Source organism: Scyliorhinus torazame, chromosome 22 (assembly GCF_047496885.1).
Source record: "Scyliorhinus torazame isolate Kashiwa2021f chromosome 22, sScyTor2.1, whole genome shotgun sequence".
Lineage (NCBI taxonomy): Eukaryota > Metazoa > Chordata > Chondrichthyes > Carcharhiniformes > Scyliorhinidae > Scyliorhinus > Scyliorhinus torazame.
Window position 1 is genome coordinate 8,238,433 of NC_092728.1, and position 19,278 is coordinate 8,257,710.

At 51.5% G+C, this 19,278-nt stretch overlaps 1 protein-coding gene across 1 annotated transcript in view; it reads left to right on the forward strand.

The window, feature by feature from the left end:
- Positions 1-19,278, forward strand: part of LOC140398897 (semaphorin-3F-like) — a 558,403-nt gene that overhangs the window by 65,869 nt on the left and 473,256 nt on the right. The window contains exon 13 of the mRNA XM_072487863.1: positions 14,445-14,602. Within this exon, the coding sequence (XP_072343964.1) occupies positions 14,445-14,602 (158 nt within the window). The remainder of the gene's footprint in view (positions 1-14,444; positions 14,603-19,278) is intronic.

Consider the following 19,278-nt stretch of genomic DNA (forward strand, 5'->3'; position numbering starts at 1 on the left):
AGATATCTCCCTGAGAGAGAGAGGGGACTGAGAGACACCAGTCAGTGTACAGATATCTCCCTGAGAGAGAGAGGGGACTGAGAGACACCAGTCAGTGTACAGATATCTCCCTGAGAGAGCGGGGGGACTGAGAGACACCAGTCAGTGTACAGATATCTCCCTGAGAGAGGGGGGACTGAGAGACACCAGTCAGTATACAGATATCTCCCAAAGAGAGAGAGGACTGAGAGACACCAGTCAGTGTACAGATATCTCCCTGAGACTGAGAGACACCAGTCAGTGTACAGATATCTCCCTGAGAGAGAGAGGGGACTGAGAGACACCAGTCAGTGTACAGATATCTCCCTGAGAGAGAGAGGGGACTGAGATACACCAGTCAGTGTACAGATATCTCCCTGAGAGAGAGGGGGGACTAAGAGACACCAGTCTGTGTACAAATATCTCCCTGAGAGAGGGGAGGTGGGGGGACTGAGAGACACCAGTCAGTGTACAGATATCTCCCTGAGAGAGAGGGGGGACTGAGAGACACCAATCAGTGTACACATATCTCCCTGAGAGAGAGGGGACTGAGAGACACCAGTCAGTGTATAGATATCTCCCTGAGAGAGAGAGGGGACTGAGAGACACCAGTCAGTGTACAGATATCTCCCTGAGAGAGAGAGGGGACGGAGAGACACCAGTCAGTGTGCAGATATCTCCCTGAGAGAGAGAGGGGACTGAGACGCACCAGTCAGTGTACAGATATCTCCTGAGAGAGAGAGGGGACTGAGAGACACCAGTCAGTGTGCAGATATCTCCTGAGAGACAGAGGGGACTAAGAGACACCAGTCAATGTACAGATATCTCCCTGAGAGAGAGAGGGGACTGAGCGACACCAGTCAGTGTACAGATATCTCCCTGAGAGAGAGAGGGGACTGAGACACCAGTCAGTGTACAGATATCTCCCTGAGACTGAGAGACACCAGTCAGTGTACAGATATCTCCCTGAGAGAGAGAGAGGGGACTGAGAGACACCAGTCAGTGTGCAGATATCTCCCTGAGAGAGAGAGGGAACTGAGAGACACCAGTCAGTGTACAGATATCTCCCTGAGAGAGAGGGAACCGAGAGACACCAGTCAGTGTACAGATCTCTCCCTGAGAGAGAGAGGCGACTGAGACACACTAGTCAGTGTACAAATATCTCCCTGAGAGAGAGGGGACTGAGAGACACCAGTCAGTGTACAGATATCTCCCTGAGAGAGAGGGGACAGAAAGACACCTGTCAGTGTACAGATATCTCCCTGAGAGAGAGTGGACTGAGAGACACCAGTCAGTGTACAGATATCTCCCTGAGAGAAAGGGGACTGAGACACCAGTCAGTGTACAGATATCTCCCTGAGAGAGGACTGAGAGACACCAGTCAGTGTACAGATATCTGCCTGAGAGAGAGGGGGACTGAGAGACACCAGTCAGTGTACAGATATCTCTCTGAGAGAGAGGAGACTGAGAGACACCAGTCAGTGTCCAGATATCTCCCTGAGAGAGAGAGGGGACTGAGAGGCACCAGTCAGTGTACAGATATCTCCCTGAGAGAGAGAGGGGACTGAGAGACACCAGTCAGTGTACAGATATCTCCCTGAGAGAGAGAGAGAGGACTGAGAGACACCAGTCAGTGTACAGATATCTCCCTGAGAAAGAGGGGACTGAGAGACACCAGTCAGTGTACAGATATCTCCCTGAGGGAGAGAGGGGACTGAGAGACACCAGTCAGTGTACAGATATCTCCCTGAGAGAGAGAGGCGACTGAGAGACACTAGTCAGTGTACAGATATCTCCCTGAGAGAGAGGGGACAGAAAGACACCTGTCAGTGTACAGATATCTCCCTGAGAGAGAGTGGACTGAGAGACACCAGTCAGTGTACAGATATCTCCCTGAGAGAAAGGGGACTGAGAGACACCAGTCAGTGTACAGATATCTCCCTGAGAGAGAGGGGACTGAGACACCAGTCAGTGTACAGATATCTCCCTGAGAGAGAGGGGGGACTGAGAGATACCAGTCAGTGTACAGATATCTCCCTGAGAGAGAGAGGGGACTGAGAGACACCAGTCAGTGTACAGATATCTCCCTGAGAGAAAGGGGACTGAGACACCAGTCAGTGTACAGATATCTCCCTGAGAGAGAGGGGGGACTGAGAGACACCAGTCAGTGTACAGATATCTCCCTGAGAGAGAGAGGGGACTGAGAGACACCAGTCAGTGTACAGATATCTCCCTGAGTGAGGGGACTGAGAGACACCAGTCAGTGTACAGATATCTCCCTGAGAGAGAGGGGACTGAGAGACACCAGTCAGTGTACAGATATCTCCCTGAGAGAAAGGGGACTGAGACACCAGTCAGTGTACAGATATCTCCCTGAGAGAGAGGGGACTGAGACACCAGTCAGTGTACAGATATCTCCCTGAGAGAGGGGACTGAGAGACACCAGTCAGTGTACAGATATCTCCCTGAGAGAGAGGGGACTGAGACACCAGTCAGTGTACAGATATCTCCCTGAGAGAGAGGGGGGACTGAGAGATACCAGTCAGTGTACAGATATCTCCCTGAGAGAGAGAGGGGACTGAGAGACACCTGTCAGTGTACAGATATCTCCCTGAGACTGAGAGACACCAGTCAGTGTACAGATATCTCCCTGAGAGAGAGATGGACTGAGAGACACCAGTCAGTGTACAGATATCTCCCTGAGAGAGAGAGGCGACTGAGAGACACTAGTCAGTGTACAGATATCTCCCTGAGAGAGAGGGGACAGAAAGACACCTGTCAGTGTACAGATATCTCCCTGAGAGAGAGTGGACTGAGAGACACCAGTCAGTGTACAGATATCTCCCTGAGAGAAAGGGGACTGAGACACCAGTCAGTGTACAGATATCTCCCTGAGAGAGAGGGGACTGAGACACCAGTCAGTGTACAGATATCTCCCTGAGAGAAAGGGGACTGAGACACCAGTCAGTGTACAGATATCTCCCTGAGAGAGAGGGGACTGAGAGGCACCAGTCAGTGTACAGATATCTCCCTGAGAGAGAGGGGACAGAAAGACACCTGTCAGTGTACAGATATCTCCCTGAGAGAGCGGGGGGACTGAGAGACACCAGTCAGTGTACAGATATCTCCCTGAGAGAGAGAGAGGACTGAGAGACACCAGTCAGTGTACAGATATCTCCCTGAGAGAGAGTGGACTGAGAGACACCAGTCAGTGTACAGATATCTCCCTGAGAGAAAGGGGACTGAGACACCAGTCAGTGTACAGATATCTCCCTGAGAGAAAGGGGACTGAGACACCAGTCAGTGTACAGATATCTCCCTGAGAGAGAGGGGACTGAGAGGCACCAGTCAGTGTACAGATATCTCCCTGAGAGAGAGGGGGGACTGAGAGAGACCAGTCAGTGTACAGATATCTCCCTGAGAGAGAGGGGACTGAGAGACACCAGTCAGTGTACAGATATCTCCCTGAGGGAGAGAGAGAGGACTGAGAGGCACCAGTCAGTGTACAGATATCTCCCTGAGAGACAGAGGGGACTAAGAGACACCAGTCAGTGTACAGATATCTCCCTGAGAGAGAGAGAGAGGACTGAGAGACACCAGTCAGTGTACAGATATCTCCCTGAGAGAGAGAGAGGACTGAGAGACACCAGTCAGTGTACAGATATCTCCCTGAGAGAGAGAGGGGACTGAGATACACCAGTCAGTGTACAGATATCTCCCTGAGAGAGAGGGAACCGAGAGACACCAGTCAGTGTACAGATCTCTCCCTGAGAGAGAGAGGCGACTGAGAGACACCAGTCAGTGTACAGATATCTCCCTGAGAGAGAGGGGACAGAAAGACACCTGTCAGTGTACAGATATCTCCCTGAGAGAGAGGGGATGAGAGACACCAGTCAGTGTACAGATATCTCCCTGAGAGAGAGAGGACTGAGAGACACCAGTCAGTGTACAGATATCTCTCTGAGAGAGAGGAGACTGAGAGACACCAGTCAGTGTCCAGATATCTCCCTGAGAGAGAGAGGGGACTGAGAGGCACCAGTCAGTGTACAGATATCTCCCTGAGAGAGAGAGGGGACTGAGAGACACCAGTCAGTGTACAGATATCTCCCTGAGAGAGAGAGAGAGGACTGAGAGACACCAGTCAGTGTACAGATATCTCCCTGAGAAAGAGGGGACTGAGAGAGACCAGTCAGTGTACAGATATCTCCCTGAGAGAGAGGGGACTGAGAGACACCAGTCAGTGTACAGATATCTCCCTGAGGGAGAGAGGGGACTGAGAGGCACCAGTCAGTGTACAGATATCTCACTGAGAGAGAGAGGGGACTGAGAGACACCAGTCAGTGTACAGATATCTCCCTGAGAGACAGAGGGGACTAAGAGACACCAGTCAGTGTATAGATATCTCCCTGAGGGAGAGAGGACTGAGAGACACCAGTCAGTGTACAGATATCTCCCTGAGACTGAGAGACACCAGTCAGTGTACAGATATCTCCCTGAGAGAGAGGGGGGACTGAGAGAGACCAGTCAGTGTACAGATATCTCCCTGAGAGAGAGGGGACTGAGAGACACCAGTCAGTGTACAGATATCTCCCTGAGGGAGAGAGGGGACTAAGAGGCACCAGTCAGTGTACAGATATCTCCCTGAGAGACAGAGGGGACTAAGAGACACCAGTCAGTGTACAGATATCTCCCTGAGAGAGAGGGGACTGAGAGACACCAGTCAGTGTACAGATATCTCCCTGAGGGAGAGAGGGGACTAAGAGGCACCAGTCAGTGTACAGATATCTCCCTGAGAGACAGAGGGGACTAAGAGACACCAGTCAGTGTACAGATATCTCCCTGAGAGAGAGGGGACAGAAAGACACCTGTCAGTGTACAGATATCTCCCTGAGAGAGAGGGGACTGAGAGACACCAGTCAGTGTACAGATATCTCCCTGAGAGAAAGGGGACTGAGACACCAGTCAGTGTACAGATATCTCCCTGAGAGAGAGAGGACTGAGAGACACCAGTCAGTGTACAGATATCTCTCTGAGAGAGAGGAGACTGAGAGACACCAGTCAGTGTCCAGATATCTCCCTGAGAGAGAGAGGGGACTGAGAGGCACCAGTCAGTGTACAGATATCTCCCTGAGAGAGAGAGGGGACTGAGAGACACCAGTCAGTGTACAGATATCTCCCTGAGAGAGAGAGAGAGGACTGAGAGACACCAGTCAGTGTACAGATATCTCCCTGAGAAAGAGGGGACTGAGAGAGACCAGTCAGTGTACAGATATCTCCCTGAGGGAGAGAGGGGACTGAGAGGCACCAGTCAGTGTACAGATATCTCCCTGAGAGACAGAGGGGACTAAGAGACACCAGTCAGTGTATAGATATCTCCCTGAGGGAGAGAGGACTGAGAGACACCAGTCAGTGTACAGATATCTCCCTGAGACTGAGAGACACCAGTCAGTGTACAGATATCTCCCTGAGAGAGAGGGGGGACTGAGAGAGACCAGTCAGTGTACAGATATCTCCCTGAGAGAGAGGGGACTGAGAGACACCAGTCAGTGTACAGATATCTCCCTGAGGGAGAGAGGGGACTAAGAGGCACCAGTCAGTGTACAGATATCTCCCTGAGAGACAGAGGGGACTAAGAGACACCAGTCAGTGTACAGATATCTCCCTGAGAGAGAGAGAGGACTGAGAGACACCAGTCAGTGTACAGATATCTCCCTGAGAGAGAGACAGGACTGAGAGACACCAGTCAGTGTACAGACATCTCCCTGAGAGAGAGAGGGGACTGAGAGACACCAGTCAGTGTACAGATATCTCACTGAGAGAGAGAGGGGACTGAGAGACACCAGTCAGTGTACAGATATCTCCCTGAGAGAGAGAGAGGACTGAGAGACACCAGTCAGTGTACAGATATCTCCCTGAGAGAGAGAGGGGACTGAGAGACACCAGTCAGTGTACAGATATCTCTCTGAGAGAGAGAGGGGACTGAGAGACACCAGTCAGTGTACAGATATCTCCCTGAGAGAGAGGGGACTGAGAGACACCAGTCAGTGTACAGATATCTCCCTGAGAGAGAGGGGGACTGAGAGACACCAGTCAGTGTACAGATATCTCCCCGAGAGAGAGGGGACTGAGAGACACCAGTCAGTGTACAGATATCTCCCTGAGAGAGAGAGGGGACTGAGAGACACCAGTCAGTGTGCAGATATCTCCCTGAGAGAGCGGGGGGACTGAGAGAGACCAGTCAGTGTACAGATATCTCCCTGAGAGAGAGAGGGGACTGAGAGGCACCAGTCAGTGTACAGATATCTCCCTGAGAGAGAGAGGGGACTGAGAGACACCAGTCAGTGTACAGATATCTCCCTGAGAGAGAGAGAGAGGACTGAGAGAGACCAGTCAGTGTACAGATATCTCCCTGAGAGAGAGAGGGGACTGAGAGGCACCAGTCAGTGTACAGATATCTCCTGAGAGAGAGAGGGGACTGAGAGACACCAGTCAGTGTACAGATATCTCCCTGAGAGACAGAGGGGACTAAGAGACACAGTCAGTGTACAGATATCTCCCTGAGAGAGAGAGGGGACTGAGAGATACCAGTCAGTGTACAGATATCTCCCTGAGAGAGAGAGGGGACTGAGAGACACCAGTCAGTGTACAGATATCTCCCTGAGAGAGAGGGGGACTGAGAAACACCAGTCAGTGTACAGATATCTCCCCGAGAGAGAGGGGACTGAGAGACACCAGTCAGTGTACAGATATCTCCCTGAGATAGAGAGGGGACTGAGAGACACCAGTCAGTGTGCAGATATCTCCCTGAGAGAGCGGGGGGACTGAGAGACACCAGTCAGTGTACAGATATCTCCCTGAGAGACAGAGGGGACTAAGAGACACCAGTCAATGTACAGATATCTCCCTGAGAGAGAGAGGGGACTGAGAGACACCAGTCAGTGTACAGATATCTCCCTGAGAGAGAGAGGAGACTGAGAGACACCAGTCAGTGTACAAATATCTCCCTGAGAGACAGAGGGGACTAAGAGACACCAGTCAATGTACAGATATCTCCCTGAGAGAGAGAGGGGACTGAGAGACACCAGTCAGTGTACAGATATCTCCCTGAGAGAGAGAGGAGACTGAGAGACACCAGTCAGTGTACAGATATCTCCCTGAGAGAGAGAGGGAGGACTGAGAGAGACCAGTCAGTGTACAGATATCTCCCTGAGAGAGAGAGGGGACTGAGACGCACCAGTCAGTGTACAGATATCTCCTGAGAGAGAGAGGGGACTGAGAGACACCAGTCAGTGTACAGATATCTCCCTGAGAGAGAGAGGGGACTGAGACGCACCAGTCAGTGTACAGATATCTCCTGAGAGAGAGAGGGGACTGAGAGACACCAGTCAGTGTACAGATATCTCCCTGAGAGACAGAGGGGACTAAGAGACACCAGTCAGTGTACAGATATCTCCCTGAGAGAGAGGGGACTGAGAGACACCAGTCAGTGTACAGATATCTCCCTGAGAGACAGAGGGGACTAAGAGACACCAGTCAGTGTACAGATATCTCCCTGAGAGAGAGAGGGGACTGAGAGACACCAGTCAGTGTACAGATATCTCTCTGAGAGAGAGAGAGAGGGGACTGAGAGACACCAGTCAGTGTACAGATATCTCTCTGAGAGAGAGAAAGAGGGGACTGAGAGACACCAGTCAGTGTACAGATATCTCCCTGAGAGAGAGGGGACTGAGAGACACAAGTCAGTGTACAGATATCTCCCTGAGAGAGAGAGGGGACTGAGAGACACAAGTCAGTGTACAGATATCTCCCTGAGAGAGCGGGGGGACTGAGAGACACCAGTCAGTGTACAGATATCTCCCTGAGAGAGAGGGGGGACTGAGAGACAGCAGTCTGTGTACAGATATCTCCCCAAGAGAGAGAGGGGACTGAGAGACACCAGTCAGTGTACAGATATCTCCCTGAGAGACAGAGGGGACTAAGAGACACCAGTCAGTGTACAGATATCTCCCTGAGAGAGAGAGGGGACTGAGAGACACCAGTCAGTGTACAGATATCTCCCTGAGAGAGAGGGGACTGAGAGACACAAGTCAGTGTACAGATATCTCCCTGAGAGACAGAGGGGACTAAGAGACACCAGTCAGTGTATAGATATCTCCCTGAGGGAGAGAGGACTGAGAGACACCAGTCAGTGTACAGATATCTCCCTGAGACTGAGAGACACCAGTCAGTGTACAGATATCTCCCTGAGAGAGAGGGGGGACTGAGAGAGACCAGTCAGTGTACAGATATCTCCCTGAGAGAGAGGGGACTGAGAGACACCAGTCAGTGTACAGATATCTCCCTGAGGGAGAGAGGGGACTAAGAGGCACCAGTCAGTGTACAGATATCTCCCTGAGAGACAGAGGGGACTAAGAGACACCAGTCAGTGTACAGATATCTCCCTGAGAGAGAGGGGACTGAGAGACACCAGTCAGTGTACAGATATCTCCCTGAGGGAGAGAGGGGACTAAGAGGCACCAGTCAGTGTACAGATATCTCCCTGAGAGACAGAGGGGACTAAGAGACACCAGTCAGTGTACAGATATCTCCCTGAGAGAGAGGGGACAGAAAGACACCTGTCAGTGTACAGATATCTCCCTGAGAGAGAGGGGACTGAGAGACACCAGTCAGTGTACAGATATCTCCCTGAGAGAAAGGGGACTGAGACACCAGTCAGTGTACAGATATCTCCCTGAGAGAGAGAGGACTGAGAGACGCCAGTCAGTGTACAGATATCTCTCTGAGAGAGAGGAGACTGAGAGACACCAGTCAGTGTCCAGATATCTCCCTGAGAGAGAGAGGGGACTGAGAGGCACCAGTCAGTGTACAGATATCTCCCTGAGAGAGAGAGGGGACTGAGAGACACCAGTCAGTGTACAGATATCTCCCTGAGAGAGAGAGAGAGGACTGAGAGACACCAGTCAGTGTACAGATATCTCCCTGAGAAAGAGGGGACTGAGAGAGACCAGTCAGTGTACAGATATCTCCCTGAGAGAGAGGGGACTGAGAGACACCAGTCAGTGTACAGATATCTCCCTGAGGGAGAGAGGGGACTGAGAGGCACCAGTCAGTGTACAGATATCTCCCTGAGAGACAGAGGGGACTAAGAGACACCAGTCAGTGTATAGATATCTCCCTGAGGGAGAGAGGGGACTGAGAGGCACCAGTCAGTGTACAGATATCTCCCTGAGAGAGAGGGGGGACTGAGAGAGACCAGTCAGTGTACAGATATCTCCCTGAGAGAGAGGGGACTGAGAGACACCAGTCAGTGTACAGATATCTCCCTGAGGGAGAGAGGGGACTAAGAGGCACCAGTCAGTGTACAGATATCTCCCTGAGAGACAGAGGGGACTAAGAGACACCAGTCAGTGTACAGATATCTCCCTGAGAGAGAGAGAGGACTGAGAGACACCAGTCAGTGTACAGATATCTCCCTGAGAGAGAGAGAGGACTGAGAGACACCAGTCAGTGTACAGACATCTCCCTGAGAGAGAGAGGGGACTGAGAGACACCAGTCAGTGTACAGATATCTCACTGAGAGAGAGAGGGGACTGAGAGACACCAGTCAGTGTACAGATATCTCCCTGAGAGAGAGAGAGGACTGAGAGACACCAGTCAGTGTACAGATATCTCCCTGAGAGAGAGAGGGGACTGAGAGACACCAGTCAGTGTACAGATATCTCTCTGAGAGAGAGAGGGGACTGAGAGACACCAGTCAGTGTACAGATATCTCCCTGAGAGAGAGGGGACTGAGAGACACCAGTCAGTGTACAGATATCTCCCTGAGAGAGAGGGGGACTGAGAGACACCAGTCAGTGTACAGATATCTCCCCGAGAGAGAGGGGACTGAGAGACACCAGTCAGTGTACAGATATCTCCCTGGGAGAGAGAGGGGACTGAGAGACACCAGTCAGTGTGCAGATATCTCCCTGAGAGAGCGGGGGGACTGAGAGAGACCAGTCAGTGTACAGATATCTCCCTGAGAGACAGAGGGGACTAAGAGACACAGTCAGTGTACAGATATCTCCCTGAGAGAGAGAGGGGACTGAGAGATACCAGTCAGTGTACAGATATCTCCCTGAGAGAGAGAGGGGACTGAGAGACACCAGTCAGTGTACAGATATCTCCCTGAGAGAGAGGGGGACTGAGAAACACCAGTCAGTGTACAGATATCTCCCCGAGAGAGAGGGGACTGAGAGACACCAGTCAGTGTACAGATATCTCCCTGAGATAGAGAGGGGACTGAGAGACACCAGTCAGTGTGCAGATATCTCCCTGAGAGAGCGGGGGGACTGAGAGACACCAGTCAGTGTACAGATATCTCCCTGAGAGACAGAGGGGACTAAGAGACACCAGTCAATGTACAGATATCTCCCTGAGAGAGAGAGGGGACTGAGAGACACCAGTCAGTGTACAGATATCTCCCTGAGAGAGAGAGGAGACTGAGAGACACCAGTCAGTGTACAAATATCTCCCTGAGAGACAGAGGGGACTAAGAGACACCAGTCAATGTACAGATATCTCCCTGAGAGAGAGAGGGGACTGAGAGACACCAGTCAGTGTACAGATATCTCCCTGAGAGAGAGAGGAGACTGAGAGACACCAGTCAGTGTACAGATATCTCCCTGAGAGAGAGAGGGGACTGAGAGACACCAGTCAGTGTACAGATATCTCCCTGAGAGAGAGAGGGAGGACTGAGAGAGACCAGTCAGTGTACAGATATCTCCCTGAGAGAGAGAGGGGACTGAGACGCACCAGTCAGTGTACAGATATCTCCTGAGAGAGAGAGGGGACTGAGAGACACCAGTCAGTGTACAGATATCTCCCTGAGAGACAGAGGGGACTAAGAGACACCAGTCAGTGTACAGATATCTCCCTGAGAGAGAGAGAGGACTGAGAGACACCAGTCAGTGTACAGATTTCTCCCTGAGAGAGAAAGAGGACTGAGAGACACCAGTCAGTGTACAGATATCTCCCTGAGAGACAGAGGGGACTAAGAGACACCAGTCAGTGTACAGATATCTCCCTGAGAGAGAGAGGGGACTGAGAGACACCAGTCAGTGTACAGATATCTCTCTGAGAGAGAGAGAGAGGGGACTGAGAGACACCAGTCAGTGTACAGATATCTCTCTGAGAGAGAGAAAGAGGGGACTGAGAGACACCAGTCAGTGTACAGATATCTCCCTGAGAGAGAGGGGACTGAGAGACACAAGTCAGTGTACAGATATCTCCCTGAGAGAGAGAGGGGACTGAGAGACACAAGTCAGTGTACAGATATCTCCCTGAGAGAGCGGGGGGACTGAGAGACACCAGTCAGTGTACAGATATCTCCCTGAGAGAGGGGGGACTGAGAGACACCAGTCAGTATACAGATATCTCCCAAAGAGAGAGAGGACTGAGAGACACCAGTCAGTGTACAGATATCTCCCTGAGAGAGAGAGAGGGGACTGAGAGACACCAGTCTGTGTGCAGATATCTCCCTGAGAGAGAGAGGGGACTGAGAGACACCAGTCAGTGTACAGATATCTCCCTGAGAGAGAGAGGGGACTGAGAGACACCAATCAGTGTACACATATCTCCCTGAGAGAGAGGGGACTGAGATACACCAGTCAGTGTACAGATATCTCCCTGAGAGAGAGGGGGGACTAAGAGACACCAGTCTGTGTACAGATATCTCCCTGAGAGAGGGGGGGTGGGGGGACTGAGAGACACCAGTCAGTGTACAGATATCTCCCTGAGAGAGAGGGGGGACTGAGAGACACCAATCAGTGTACACATATCTCCCTGAGAGAGAGGGGACTGAGAGACACCAGTCAGTGTACAGATATCTCCCTGAGAGAGAGAGGACTGAGAGACACCAGTCAGTGTACAGATATCTCCCTGAGAGAGAGAGAGAGGACTGAGAGAGACCAGTCAGTGTACAGATATCTCCCTGAGAGAGAGAGGGGACTGAGACGCACCAGTCAGTGTACAGATATCTCCTGAGAGAGAGAGGGGACTGAGAGACACCAGTCAGTGTGCAGATATCTCCCTGAGAGACAGAGGGGACTAAGAGACACCAGTCAGTGTACAGATATCTCCCTGAGAGAGAGAGGGGACTGAGCGACACCAGTCAGTGTACAGATATCTCCCTGAGAGAGAGAGGGGACTGAGACACCAGTCAGTGTACAGATATCTCCCTGAGAGAGCGGGGGACTGAGAGACACCAGTCAGTGTACAGATATCTCCCTGAGAGAGGGGGGACTGAGAGACACCAGTCAGTGTACAGATATCTCCCTGAGACTGAGAGACACCAGTCAGTGTACAGATATCTCCCTGAGAGAGAGAGAGGGGACTGAGAGACACCAGTCAGTGTGCAGATATCTCCCTGAGAGAGAGAGGGAACTGAGAGACACCAGTCAGTGTACAGATCTCTCCCTGAGAGAGAGAGGGGACTGAGAGACACCAGTCAGTGTACAGATATCTCCCTGAGAGAGAGAGGGGACTGAGATACACCAGTCAGTGTACAGATATCTCCCTGAGAGAGAGTGGACTGAGAGACACCAGTCAGTGTACAGATATCTCCCTGAGAGAAAGGGGACTGAGACACCAGTCAGTGTACAGATATCTCCCTGAGAGAGAGAGGACTGAGAGACACCAGTCAGTGTACAGATATCTGCCTGAGAGAGAGGGGGACTGAGAGACACCAGTCAGTGTACATATATCTCTCTGAGAGAGAGGAGACTGAGAGACACCAGTCAGTGTCCAGATATCTCCCTGAGAGAGAGGATACTGAGAGACACCAGTCAGTGTACAGACATCTCCCTGAGAGAGAGGGAGAGGACTGAGAGACACCAGTCAGTGTACAGATATCTCCCTGAGAGAGAGGACTGAGAGACACCAGTCAGTGTACAGATATCTCCCTGAGAGAGAGAGGACTGAAATACACCAGTCAGTGTACAGATATCTCCCTGAGAGAGAGGGGACTGAGAGACACCAGTCATTGTACAGATATCTCCCTGAGAGAGAGAGAGAGGGGACTGAGAGACACCAGTCAGTGTGCAGATATCTCCCTGAGAGAGGGGGGGGGACTGAGAGACACCAGTCAGTGCACAGATATCTCCCTGAGAGAGAGAGGGGACTGAGAGACACCAGTCAGTGTACAGATATCTCCCTGAGAGAGAGAGGGGACTGAGAGACACCAGTCAGTGTACAGATATCTCCCTGAGAGAGGGGGGAGTGAGAGACACCAGTCTGTGTACAGATATCTCCCTGAGAGAGAGAGGACTGAAATACACCAGGCAGTGTGCAGATATCTCCCTGAGAGAGAGGGGACTGAGAGACACCAGTCAGTGTACAGATATCTCCCTGAGAGAGGGGGGACTGAGAGACACCAGTCAGTGTACAGATATCTTCCTGAGAGAGAGGGGACTGAGAGACACCAGTCAGTGTGCTGACATCTCCCTGAGGGAGAGGGGACTGAGAGACACCAGTCTGTGTACAGATATCTCCCTGAGAGAGGGGACTGAGAGACACCAGTCAGTGTACAGATACCTCCCTGAGAGAGAGAGGGGACTGAGAGACACCAGTCAGTGTGCAGATATCTCCCTGAGAGAGAGGGAGAGGACTGAGAGACACCAGTCAGTGTACAGATATCTCCCTGAGAGAGAGAGAGGGGACTGAGAGACACCAGTCAGTGTACAGATATCTCCCTGAGAGAGAGGGAGAGGACTGAGAGACACCAGTCAGTGTACAGCTATCTCCCTGAGAGAGAGGGGGGACTGAGAGACTCCAGTCTGTGTACAGATATCTCCCTGAGAGAGAGAGGACTGAGAGACACCATTCAGTGTACAGATATCTCCCTGAGAGAGAGAGGGGACTGAGAGACACCAGTCAGTGTACAGATATCTCCCTGAGAGAGAGAGGACTGAGAGACACCATTCAGTGTACAGATATCTCCCCGAGAGAGAGAGGACTGAGAGACACCAGTCAGTGTACAGATATCTCCCTGAGAGAGAGAGGACTGAGAGACACCATTCAGTGTCCAGATATCTCCCCGAGAGAGTGGGGGGACTGAGAGACTCCAGTCTGTGTACAGATATCTCCCTGAGAGAGAGGGGGGACTGAGAGACACCAGTCAGTGTGCAGATATCTCCCTGAGAGAGAGGGGGGACTGAGAGACACCAGTCAGTGTACAGAGATCTCCTTGAGAGAGAGAGGACTGAGAGACACCAGTCAGTGTACAGATATCTCCCTGAGAGAGTGGGGGGACTCCGAGACAACATTTAATGTGCCAACTCTGCAGGGGCAGATTATATTCAACAGGGAAAAATAAAATCCTGACTTATCTCCTGATGCAAATCTCTAACTACCATCATGGCAATAATACCTGTTTTTGATTCTTGCAGCAACAACTGTACGTGTCGTCAGAAGTCGGAGTCACTCAGTTGACACTGCATCGATGCGCGAGGTATGGCCAGGGGTGTGCTGATTGCTGCCTGGCCCGTGACCCTTACTGCGCCTGGGATGGACAGTCCTGTTCCCGCTATACGCCGACGTTGAAACGGTAGGTGCCGTACGACCACTCGCCCCGTGCGGGAAGGTCCGGGATCTGAGGGGGGTGTTTCAGGGGGTGATGGACAGCGCTCCAATGACTCCCCACTTCTTTGCATTACCCTTGTTATGGTCCAGCAGGTGGGGAGTGCCATGCGAGCCACATGCCAAAAAGGGAAATGTGGCAAATGATCACAACTATTTTCTATTTGAATTTTACCACGAGAAAACAGGGTGTTACTGAAATCAGGAGCCACAAACTCCAGTAACATTTTTGGAGATTGTAGAACCTTAAAATTTAAGAAAATCAACAAAAGCAAATAAAAGAAAACTTAAAGACAAAAGATAACAATTACACAGTGAAAGTTAGTCACAAATAAACTCCCCTTTCGGCAAACGTCGTTATTGATCTATAAAATTTCAGTAATATTGTTTTTTCTCATTAAATTTAGAGTACCCAATTAATTTTTTTCCAATGAAGGGGCAATTTAGCGTGGCCAGTCCACCGACCCTGCGCATCTTTGGGTTGTGGGGGCGAAACCCACGCAGACACGGGGAGAATGTGCAAACTCCACACGGACAGTGACCCAGAGCTGGGATCGAACCTGGGACCTCGGCGGTGTGAGGCAGCAGTGCTAACCACTGCGCCATCGTACTGCCCTAAACTCCTGTAATATTACTACCAAATCCCTGCTTTCTGGAATGACCAGAAATCTCTCTGAGGAGCTGAAGACTGTTCACTTACCTTTCTTTGCAATTTACTTTACCCAGAAGAGAAAAATACTTTATGTTCTCCCTAGACCCACCACTTTCAGGTAATGTAAAGCTGAATAACTTTGTCTTATTTGTTGAAGACTGTTTCTCAGTTGTAAGCTGCTTTTGCTCCCCTTTGACCTCAAAGTTTAAAATTCAAATCCTCATTTATCCCCTAATGCAAATGTTGATCCATGTTGATTTTAGCCGCGGTGCTTTGTTCACATCAACCGTCTTTTACATCTCAGCTCTGAAGACACTCAGTCGCCAGCATGGTTAAATTCGTTGTACACACTTACACACACACATTCGCACACACATTCTCCGACGCATCACACACACATTCGCACACACACACATTCTCCCACACACACTCTCGCACCGTCACATTCACACACACACTCTCTCACCCTCACATTTACACACACACACTCTCACACTCACATTCACACACACAAACACGCTCACATTCACACACACACACTCTCACACTCACATTCACACACACACTCTCACGCTCACATTCACACACAAACACGCTCACATTCACACACACACACTCTCACACTCACATTCACACACACAAACACGCTCACATTCACACACACACACTCTCGCACCGTCACATTCACACACACACTCTCTCACCCTCACATTTACACACACACACTCTCACACTCACATTCACACACACAAACACGCTCACATTCACACACACACACTCTCACACTCACATTCACACACACACTCTCACGCTCACATTCACACACACACACTCTCACACTCACATTCACACACACACACTCTCATCCTCACATTTACACACACATTCTCACGCTCACATTCACACACACACACTCTCACGCTCACATTCTCCCACACACACTCTCTCACCCTCACATTCACACACACACACTCTCACACTCACATTTACACACACACACTCTCTCACCCTCACATTTACACACACACAAACACACAAACACGCTCACATTCACACACATGCACTCTCACACTCACATTCACACACACACTCTCACGCTCACCCTCACATTTACACACACACAAACACGCTCACATTCACACACACACACTCTCACACTCACATTCACACACACACTCTCACGCTCACATTCACACACAAACATGCTCACATTCACACACACACACTCTCATACTCACATTCACACACAAACACGCTCACATTCACACACACACACTCTCACACTCACATTCACACACACACTCTCATCCTCACATTTACACACACACATTCTCACGCTCACATTCACACACACACACACTCTCACACTCACATTCACACACAAACACGCTCACATTCACACACTCACTCTCACACTCACATTCACACACACACTCTCTCTCTGCACATGCACTCCCTGATACATACACACTCCTTCATGTACACACACACACAAATACATGCACACCCCTGCACACATTGACACACGCACTCCCACACCATCAATACAAGCACACTCACACTTACTCTCACAGATACACGCACACACACATGCTCCCTCACACTCCCACTCACACTCCCTCACACACACACACACACACTCCCTCACACACACACACTCCCTCATACACACACACTCTCCCTCACACACACACACTCTCACACACATACTCTCTCTCACACACACACACACTCCCTCACACACACACACACTCCCACACACACACACACACTCCCACACACACACACTCCCTCACACACACACACACTCCCTCACACACACACACACATTCACTCTCCCATACATTTTTAAAATTCATTTATGGGATGTGGGTGTCACTGGTTACCCCAGTATTTAGTCGTGCTTCAGAGGGTGGTGGGTGAGCCGCCTACTTGAAACTCAGTTTCTGAGGTGTAGGTACTCCCACTGTGCTGATAGGGAGGGCGTTCCGGATGTTTATCAGGTCCGAAGTCCAGCGGCTGCTGAAGGAAGGCATAATCCAGGCCAGCAAAAGTCCCTGGAGAGCCCAGGTGGTAGTACTGAAGACCGGGGAGAAGCAGAGGTTGGTCGTAGACTACAGTCAGACCATCAATAGGTACACGCAGCTAGATGCGTACCCTCTCCCCCGCATATCCGACATGGTCAATCGGATTGCACAGTACAAGGTCTTCTCCACCGTGGACCTCAAGTCCGCCTACCACCAGCTCCCCATTCGCCCCGGTGACCGCAAGTATACTGCGTTCGAGGCAGACGGGCGGCTCTACCACTTCTTAAGGGTTCCATTCGGCGTCACGAACGGAGTCTCGGTCTTCCAACGGGAGATGGACCGAATGGTTGACCAGCACGGTTTACGGGCCACGTTCCCGTATCTCGACAACGTAACCATCTGCGGCCACGACCAGCAGGACCACAACGCCAACCTCCGCAAATTCCTCCAGACCGCTAATGCCCTCGACCTCACCTACAACGAGGAAAAATGCGTGTTTAGCACCGACCGTCTAGCCATCCTTGGCTACGTAGTGCGTAATGGAGTGATAGGCCCCGACCCCGAACGCATGCGCCCCCTCATGGAGTTCCCTCTTCCCCACTGCTCCAAAGCCCTGAAACGCTGCCTGGGCTTCTTTTCTTATTACGCCCAGTGGGTCCCCCAGTACCCAGACAAGGCCCGCCCACTAATCCAGTCCACTACTTTTCCCCTGTCGACAGAGGCTCGCCAGGCCTTCAGCCGCATCAAAATGGATATCACAAAGGCCACGATGCGCGCCATCGACGAGTCCCTCCCCTTCCAGGTCGAGAGCGACGCCTCCGACGTAGCTCTAGCGGCCACCCTTAACCAAGCGGGCAGACCCGTGGCCTTCTTCTCCCGGACCCTCCACGCCTCAGAAATCCGCCACTCCTCAGTGGAAAAGGAAGCCCAAGCCATAGTGGAAGCTGTGCGACATCGGAGGCATTACCTGGCCGGTAGGAGATTCACTCTCCTCACCGACCAACGGTCGGTAGCCTTCATGTTCGATAATGCACAGCGGGGCAAGATAAAGAACGACAAGATCCTACAACTATGAGATCTTGTACCGTCCCGGAAAGCTGAACGAGCCGTCCGATGCCCTATCTCGCGGCACATGTGCCAACGCACAAGTGGACCGCCTCGAAGCCGTCCACGAGGACCTCTGCCACCCGGGGGTCACTCGATTCTACCACTTCATAAAGGCCCGCAACCTCCCGTACTCCGTCGAGGACGTCCGAACAGTCACCAGGAACTGCCAGATCTGCGCAGAATGCAAACCGCATTTTTTCAGGCCAGATAGAGCGCACCTGATAAAGGCTTCCCGTCCCTTTGAGCGCCTCAGTCTGGATTTCAAAGGCCCCCTCCCCTCCACCGACCACAACACGTACTTTCTTAACGTCATTGACGAATACTCCCGTTTCCCCTTCGCCATCCCCTGCCCCGACATGACCGCGGCCACGGTCATTAAAGTCCTCTGCACCATATTTACCCTGTTCAGTTTCCCCGCCTACATCCATAGCGATAGGGGGTCCTCCTTCATGAGTGACGAGCTGCGTCAATTCCTGCTCAGAAAGGGCATAGCCTCGAGCAGGCTACAACCCCCGGGGGAACGGGCAGGTAGAGAGGGAGAACGGAACGGTCTGGAAGACCGTCCTACTGGCCCTACGGTCTAGGAGTCTCCTAACTTCCCACTGGACTGGCAGGAAGTCCTCCCGGATGCCCTTCATTCTATCCAGTCCCTGCTGTGCACCACCACGAACCAAACGCCGCACGAGCACCTCCTTGTCTTCCCTAGGAAGTCCACTTCTGGAACGTCGCTGCCGACCTGGCTGGCAGCCCCGGGACCCATCCTGCTCCGGAAACATGTGCGGGCGCACAAATCAGACCCACTGGTGGAGAAGGTACATCTACTCCACGCCAACCCGCAGAACGCCTATGTGGCGTTCC